The sequence below is a fragment of the Eurypyga helias genome, unplaced genomic scaffold, assembly GCF_000690775.1.
Source record: "Eurypyga helias isolate BGI_N326 unplaced genomic scaffold, ASM69077v1 scaffold10469, whole genome shotgun sequence".
NCBI classification, from domain to species: Eukaryota; Metazoa; Chordata; class Aves; order Eurypygiformes; family Eurypygidae; genus Eurypyga; species Eurypyga helias.
The window spans coordinates 368-8,941 of record NW_010271368.1 but is presented as its reverse complement, the minus strand read 5'-3'; the positions used below and the strand labels follow the sequence as shown (position 1 = coordinate 8,941).

The 8,574-nt window shown below is 46.2% G+C and overlaps 1 protein-coding gene across 1 annotated transcript in view; it reads right to left on the bottom strand.

The window, feature by feature from the left end:
* Positions 1–2,971: 2,971 nt before the first annotated feature.
* Positions 2,972–8,574, bottom strand: part of ZCCHC17 (zinc finger, CCHC domain containing 17) — a gene marked incomplete at its 3' end in the record, with an annotated part of 5,812 nt that continues 209 nt past the window's right edge. Inside the window, exons 2-6 of the mRNA XM_010158787.1 lie at positions 8,306–8,363; positions 6,874–6,974; positions 4,914–5,005; positions 4,151–4,251; positions 2,972–3,120 (exon numbers count right to left, since the gene is read on the bottom strand). Of these exons, the coding sequence (XP_010157089.1) occupies positions 2,972–3,120; positions 4,151–4,251; positions 4,914–5,005; positions 6,874–6,974; positions 8,306–8,363 (501 nt within the window). The remainder of the gene's footprint in view (positions 3,121–4,150; positions 4,252–4,913; positions 5,006–6,873; positions 6,975–8,305; positions 8,364–8,574) is intronic.

Sequence of the window (8,574 nt, the reverse complement as noted above, 5' to 3'; positions counted from 1 at the left end):
TGGTCTTTAAGGTCCCTTCCCACACCATTCTATGGCTAAGGCTTGATGGACTTGAAGGCCCACTAAGAAAACAACAGCTGAAAAAGGCTGGGTTTTACATGAAGAGACAACATCTGCAAGCAGCTTGCCTGGAAATCCTCCCTGGGATAAGGTGATCAATGTATCTGAGCAGAATAGGGGACAATTTTGTAGAATTCAAATTAAAGGGGTTATGCCCAGGGTTGAAACAGCAGATCTTTTCCTGAAAGACAGACAGGAGTGTCATTTCTTCTCAGCACACCTCCCTCCCACACAAGCTCAGCAGAGGCATGCTGCCACGTTCCCATAGGAGCTCCTTCACCCTGCGACCTAAAGAGCAAAAGTGAAAGGGGCGCAGGCAGTGCCAGCGCAGCAGCCAGCAACCCCCCCAGTAATTCTGCACAGCACCATGAGAGTGGCATCCCCGCCTCTCCCTCGGGTCGCTTGTTCCCTCAGGGCCAGAAGGCAGGACAGTGCCCTCATTTGCAGAGCACTAACAGGGCGATCTGTCACTGCAAAAACTTCTGCCCTCGGTCACACCAGAAGCCCAGCCAGTGCAGAGACCTTAAGCCTCCAGCTGTCTCTTCCACCTGTAAATGCTGTGGGGCTCAGACGGGAGGATCTGTACGGAGAGGAATCTCTGGGGAGAGGAAAGTGCACCCAGAAACTGCAAGGAAGCATCAAATCAAGGAAACAGAAAACACTGCTCATGAACAACCAAAAACGCTCATACTATTGCTGTGACACTGACCAGATGCTTGGTAGAGAGCAGTTCCCCACCTACTAATTTAAAAGTATAAACTCCACACTGATGCTACAAACATCAGATGGGATGGGGGCAGTGAGGCAATTGTTACTAGCTAGATTGAGCTATTTCTACTTTCTGTAAAGCTCTTCCTCCCAGGCTCCAGGCGAGCAGGGAAGCATATGGTGGCTCCCAGACAAGATCACAGCAGGCACTCGAGACAACAGGGAGCTATTCATTTACAGGATCCCACATCCTGTCTCCAAAAGCTCAAAGTTTTATTTTCCAGCACTGGAAAACATCTGAAAACTTTTGATCTCCTTCTTGAGAAAGGAGGAAGATCAAAGGAACAAGCAGGATTTAAAGGAAGGCTGTTAATCCCCAGACCCCCAAAAAAATCAGTAACAAATCTGGGACAGTGACCCACATATCCTGTAGCCTCAGCAGGGCAAGACTCCACAGGGAACCCCAGCCCACTGGATGGGCACCAAGGTGATAACGAGCTATTGCTGCACCTCTTAGTGCCACAGCATTTAAACAGCAGTTACACAGCCTCTGCCACACAACCCATCCTCACTGCTGCAAGGAAGAGAAGCCCAGGCAGGAGAAGCCGGCCCCGCTGGGGTACTACGACAGCCTCCTCTCACACTGCTCCAAGGTGAGAGACGCCCGACATCCAGAGCCTGGAAAGGTCAGAGTGGCAGTCAGCCTGGGATCTGAGGTGACTCGGCTCAATCGCGTGCTTCCGAGATCAGAACAGAAAGAAGACAACATGCATTCTCTATCGCGACGTAACACCACCCTGCCGACACGTCCAAGACACTCTTGAATCAGAGCCTGCGTACTGGGGAAGCAAAGCACACGCCTGGAGGGGAGCAGGCAACAGGATCTACAAGCAAAAGTCCCGTTCCCGCTACTGGGTCAGCTACCCAGAGTGCTACTGCGCAAGCAAGAACTGCAGATTAGTCACGGAATTACCGCTAACGTCAGTCCGTGCTGACTGCAGGGCAGAAGCTGTTATGCCACAGGGCAGAGGCCGGCTGACACAAGGGAAGTTATGACCTGGCTTTTCTACTCCGGTACAGCCACCACCCACAAAGCCACAAAGAGCCCCAGCTGCTCCTCTCTCAAGTAAGAGCGCATCCAAGTGCCATAAACCACACTACCACTGAAAAACATGACTGGAAGCGAGACTCCGGCTAGCAGTGTCCCTCTGGACAGCTCTGAGTGCTGCCACCAAAACAGACTCACTCCTCTGCTCCCTGCTGCCAGCTCCTGCAGTCTCCCTGCTACACTAGCAAGGGTGTAACTCCCCACTGAGCCTGGGAGAACCAAGCCCACAGAAAGTGGCTCTCACCACGCAATTACTAACACCATCCTTGTCTCTCTTCCCTGTAAAAGGAAAATCTACCTCCTTCCCTGCCTGCTCTCCCTCCAGGGTTACAGGCAGGCCTCAGAGCTGGAAAGAGAAAGAAAAACAGAAAGAAAATTAAATAAAGGGCTTTGGAAGTGTAAATAAATTTGGTCTCCAGCCGTGAAGGGGCTGATGAAACAGCTTATTTACCAAAGTCTACAACTGGAACACTCGCTGCTGTATAAACAGGCTGTCCACCAACCACTCCTGGTTTGGATTCAGGTCTCCCCTACATTTTATACCAGCACGCTCTGAAGCCAGAGTTCAACCACTGGACATAAAGGGTCTCTTATCTCTTGACATTTTGACACAGATAAAAATTGCTTTAGAGCCTGGAAATGGCGAACGGTCGCTGTGCAAACAGCCGCAGCGGCTCTCCCCCGGCAGGCGCAGACAAGCCTAGTTCACACGGCACTGGCTGGGTCAGGGCACCCGCGGCAGCGCAGGGTCAGTGCCCCGCTGGGGCACTTTGCTCAGGTTAAAGAAAGGTGTTTGGGCGAGAGAAGTGAGGGGAAAGGGGGTATTGGCAGGAATTGCAGAAATTCCGGGAACTGCAGCAATTTCTATAGGTTCTCAAAGACGACGAAAAAAAACAATAAGCCTTTTCTCCAAGAAATCTCTTTTGAGGACTGCAGAGATTCCTGGTTTGCTACAGAACGTGCACAAAACTGAGCCACCTCCTCAGCCCAGACCCAGCTGCTCATGACCACGCTGCTGGAGTAAATCAGAGACGTAACTATGCAGAACAAGTTACCCAGCTGGCTTTTCCAGGCCAGCAGTAGGGCATCTCGTACCTTTTTCCTCTTTTTTGAAGGATTGTCAGCCAGGGTGGTCTTTTTCTCTCTTTCAAATCCTGCTGCTGCCACCTCCTCTTCCTCCTCTTCTGGAATGAGGCTGTATTTGGTACCTCCAGGCTGCACGAAACACTCCTTGGCAAAGTGACCTGTAAAAAAGCATTTGAAGGAGCAACCACCCACCCCTCCTTTTGCCTTTTTAAACGGCTGCATTTTAGACACCTGAAGCACTGCCAAACATACTTTTGTTATTAGTCACAATAAGAGAATCTACACCGTAGTTTTGTGTGTCCTAGCATTTCAGGCAGTTTAACGTGCCCTGATTAAACAAGCTAAGGAGCAAACACAACCCAGGTCATTCTGGAAAGATTAGTCAGGCCAAAACTGAGACACTCTTGTCTGAACAGGGCAACCGGTAGAAACGTGTCTGTGCAAAGGCTTAAACCCCACAGAAAAGTGTATGGCACTGGGGGTAAACTGGTGTGACAGGCACCTGGTAAGTGAGACTAAAGGCATAAACAGGGAGAAAATCAGCTTGTTCTGGTTCTACCCTTTCTACTCTGGATACAAAGCTGACCTACTAACAGTTGTAGTGGAAACTGCAGACAGACAGCATCTGCCTGCCTGTTATGAGTAGACATCATCATTAAAAAGCAGACTGAGAGTACACAGAATCCAGTTTGAAGTTTGGGGGGGTATTTAAAATGATATTTTGAAGATAGTTTATTTAATACTACACAGAACCATATTCGTTATTAACCTTCTCCAGAACAGCATGAACTCCAGCCTAAGTATTTACACTGTGGCTAAATAACCTAAGACAAGTAGGGTGCAGCAAAAACCCATGTGCAAAACACTACGTTATGCCTCGGCAACATGAAAAAGGCTACTGAAAAGGCATCACCTAAGCCCACTCCCTGCTGCTGACCTAGGCAACACAAACATTTCACCAGGTTAGAAAGGACGACCGCTTGTCCCTCCTGTACACAAGGAGCTCAGCTAGGTCTTTCCTTTTCATAAGGAGTGATAGAAAATGCACTTCTCCTCCAAGAGAGACTCATGGAAGTCCAATTCAGTCCTTGTACACCACCCTGAGACGGATGTCAATACAATCTTACCTACAGGCTCGTTTAGAACAAGGCTACATCAAAAGAACAAGACAACGCTGCATGAACATACCTTTGCAACCGCATTTCTTGCACACAGTGTTCAAGACAGCTTCGAGCGTGATCTTCTGACTAGTATAGTCTCTGAACATGCGTTTTTTCCTCTCATCCTGACTGGGAAGAGGAGGACAGTTCCATTTTCAATCCATTCTCATCTTTAACCCCGCATATTTATATGGGCATGACCTCAACACAAGTTTTTTCAAGTGTTGCTCTAAAAGCACCACGTAGCTAAACCAAAGAACAGAGCTGACCAACAGCCCACTGGGATAAGCCTCATTAACAGCATGTTACCTGTCATTGTCCATTTTTTAAATGAACTGAGCACTCTGCCACAAAGCAAACTCATGGAGCTGCAGTTACATCTTTTACACTAACATCTCCCAGATGTATGTGAATACACACACTCACACACCTGCACACTATGAAAATAAAGCAACTTTGACCTGCAAGAGAAGTTGCAAAAAAAGGAGGCTCTGAAACACCGGAGCAGTTAGGATTTGATTTTGCAGTACGTGAAAGCGAGAGCAATCCCCAGCTAAAGTGGCCAGGCCTTCCAGCATGTGCGCAGGGCCTTCACAACGCAGGAATGAAAATCCTGCAGCGGTGTGCAAGGCTGGGACTCACCACAGCCCTCTTCCAGCTCCTGTCTGCCTCTGGCTTCAAAGGAGGGGGACCTAGAGAATAAGCATGGCGGGAAAGGCAGGAGTGCAAGGGAAAAGCAGGCGGCAGCAACCTGTCTGACCTGTTATATTCCGCTCAGTAGATTTACCTACTCAAGGGAAACGTTGTTTGGATCGAGGTCTTTCCCCGTGCCTTGGTTAACAACCTTCATGGAGAGGGAAAGTTTCAGTTTGTCATCTTTCATCTGAAAGATATGGAATGAGAAGAATAAATGACACTGATGTTAATTAGTACATTCTGTCTGAAGGCCTACGGAGAAAGAAGGAAGGAAATTGCTGGTTAGCACAGCTCCACACAGGATACTGCATGAAAGGGCTTCTGTTCTATTATTTTGTAGCTGCATTTGGAGTATTCTTACTAACAGAACAGCTTCTGTTAAGCACCCATCTCAGTAATAAGACAAGATCAAAGCACAGGTCTGTTCAGATTAACATTCTGCTAAGCAGCAGCAGCACTGATCATTCTGCTGTGACCAAACCCAAAGGCTGCAGAAGAAAGTACGTGCTTGGAAGCTTTCCTATCATGCTCAAATCATCCAGCCCCAAGGCAGCTGCCCCTGGACCAGCACTCTGGCTGACTCACACCCTGAAAAATAAACCTTTACATCTTTTTTTCCTCATTTCAATCCTCTCAGGAGACTAAAAACGTTTTCAGTATCTCTATTAGGGACTGACTTACTAGGATTCAGAAGTGTCCTTGATTGCCACATAATCACTTTGTAAGCAAGAGCAAAAGTTGTACATTTGGAGTTTATACTCAAACCTTTCTTACAACTTCCTGCATTTTCACCACTGCTGCTACTGAAGGGATTTCTATTTTGACTGTTATGACATCTATGCAGTAATCTGCTTCAGTATCTCTATTAGGGACTGACTTACTAGGATTCAGAAGTGTCCTTGATTGCCACATAATCACTTTGTAAGCAAGAGCAAAAGTTGTACATTTGGAGTTTATACTCAAACCTTTCTTACAACTTCCTGCATTTTCACCACTGCTGCTACTGAAGGGATTTCTATTTTGACTGTTATGACATCTATGCAGTAATCTGCAGGCAATTCAGCAATAATATTCCTGTCTCTCCCACACATATTCCTGGCTTCTTTGCTGTAGAGGCAAGTGGCAGAAGTAACAACTGTGTTCTGGGTAAAGAAAACAGTGGGTTAATAAAAAGTTACACAAACAAATCTTTTTAAAAAAGAACACTACAGATGGCTAAAAAGAAGCTGTAAAGTCTTTCATAGAGTTTTTCTATGCTGTGTAAAGTCTGCATAAAGTTTTCTATACTGTGTAAGACCAAGTCTCTCAAGCCATTTCCCTCACCTCACACAAAATTAAGTCCTTGTTTTGTACGTCAACCTGATTATCTCCTTAAAAAAGCAAAGCAAAGTTGCAAATCCTGTGCAACACTGAAGTGAATGCTTTCACTTTGATCCCAAGAGAATACAGTGAGCTTGCTATGGCTCACCAAAGCAAGAGTCTTTAGCTTTTTTTCCAAGCAATCTTGAAATACAGATGATATTGTCACATCCTCTGCAGAAGAAAAAGCAGTAGCATCTACAAGATGGGAGGGAGGAATGATAACACTCTTCAAAACAAACGAAGAGCCTCTTGTGGGCATAATTCACTGCCACTTGTACTTTCTTGGTAACAAGCAATCAAAAATCTCAGCTTCTTCCTGTCTCTCAAAACAGTTTTAACAACCATGTTTTATTGGGGATCCTCTCAAATTGCTCACTGAGCCACCCAATCACACAGTGAAGGTGATAAAAGCTGGGAAGGGGCGTGCAGGGGAAGAAAGCGAAGTGTTCTGTTGCTTTCAAGCCAAAAGCCTTTACAAATCCCCATTTTCTGAACCGTGCTGTCATGAGTCACAGAAGCGACGTGCCCAAAGCCACATCTGAAGGCAAAAATTCACCTGTCTGACAAACAGAGCCCATCAAACCCCGACAAAGCCACAGGAACACACAGCCTCTCTGCACAAAAGTTCTCAGTTCCTGCTTCGTGCAGTATATTTTATCTACCAAGCACTAAAGGAACAAGAATTAATGTTACCTCTTTTCCAATAAGCTTCACCCATACTTTGTCTCCAACATCTACTATCTCTGAGGGTTTATCCACGCGGCAGGAGGACATATGAGTCCTGTGAACAAGGCCTGATCATGGTTTTGGAAGAGAAGAAAGGGACAAAGTAAAGACAAGCCAAAACTCAATCAGTTTTGTCCTCCGGGACAGCGGTCTCCAAAGTGCAGTTGATGCAAGGCAATCCTTTGCGGTAGGGGGAGAAAATATTTTTGTACCATTAATAAATAAAATAATTTTTAAAATTCATACTGCTTATTTCATCTTTAGCTCATCTTTTTTAACTTCTGTATTTGAACACATTTTATAATGTACACAACATTAGTGCACGTGTATAATTTATAAATTAATTGGGGGGTGCATGCTCAAAATGTTGTAACAGATAGGGTTAACTGATTGTGCGCTGGGGGCGTGCAATCGAACGCGCCTGTAGACCACTGCCCTGGGAGACAGGGAACACATTCTGCGGTTCCCCTCAGCAGAACTGTTCCTTTCCTCCAGTACATTATGCAGGTGAGAATCAACCGGTTGCATCAATCACACAGAGAAAAGCTCATCAAGATCCACACCAAATTAACTCAGAGGAGCAGGCCCCGAAAGCACCCGCCTGTCCCGCGAGGCCAAGCACTGGAGAGTAAGAGCCCGTTGCACGCATCAGCGACACAATGCTGGCAAAGTCAAAAGCACCAAACACCGAGGCTGCCCGGATCTCCTGCGTTTGCAAGGTCACACAGCCCCAAAATCGTGTTTGTAATGTGCACCAACTACATGTGGGCTACGGGGTTACACGAGGGAGAATAAACATGGAAACACGCTTTGCTGTTCAAGCTCGTATTTCAAGCCCCATTTGCGTCTCCAAGCGACTTCCCTCCAGCAGCTACACTTGTGTCCAAACACTTTTATTAGGACTGGCACTGCTGTGACTGGGCACTTGGGAGCGGGGCAGGGGTTACTTGTGAGCCCACCAGCATCTGACAGATCATCCACCCGAAGTTGCTTCTTTGGTAAAACGACTTCATTTGATTTTGCAGTTTTCCCAGTTTATTTTTTACTTTTATATTTCAGTCTTTTATATTTAACCGTTTATACTAGCCACAAAACGAGTAAGTTGGGCAAACTACCTAACTGCAGAAAGCTTCTGTAGTTCAACCAATACCTTAAAACGATTCTCTAATATATCCTGAAGTTACAAAAAAAGCCCTCTGAGCGTTTTTGGTATTCGAACAAACATACCATCATATTTACTGAGAACTTTCAGAAAACCTCCATTTCTTCCTCATTTAGGAAAAAACCCACGTTTTCTGAATTTTTTCTAATAGCTAACAAGTCTTTAATTCCGAGGATGACTGCTTGGCTCAAACATGCCAACATGAAGCTACAACTAAACGAAGTAAGAGAAACAAACCTTGCTTCCTGCAGCCTGGAATCTTTATAAATGCCCCATACTCCGTCACCGTAGCAACCTGTGAAGAAAATCAATGCAGCACCTAAGGCAAAGCCCTTCACAAAACACCAGCTTGCAAACCACAGGTTAGAATACGCCCAAAATGCCTACGGTGTTCTACTGTCCTCGAGTTTTAGATTTCAAGACAGGTTAGACACTGCAACGCTTGACAGCTCCGCCGCAGGTGTGGTCAGCCAACCACTCCTGGTATTCAGACAAGCACCCTACGT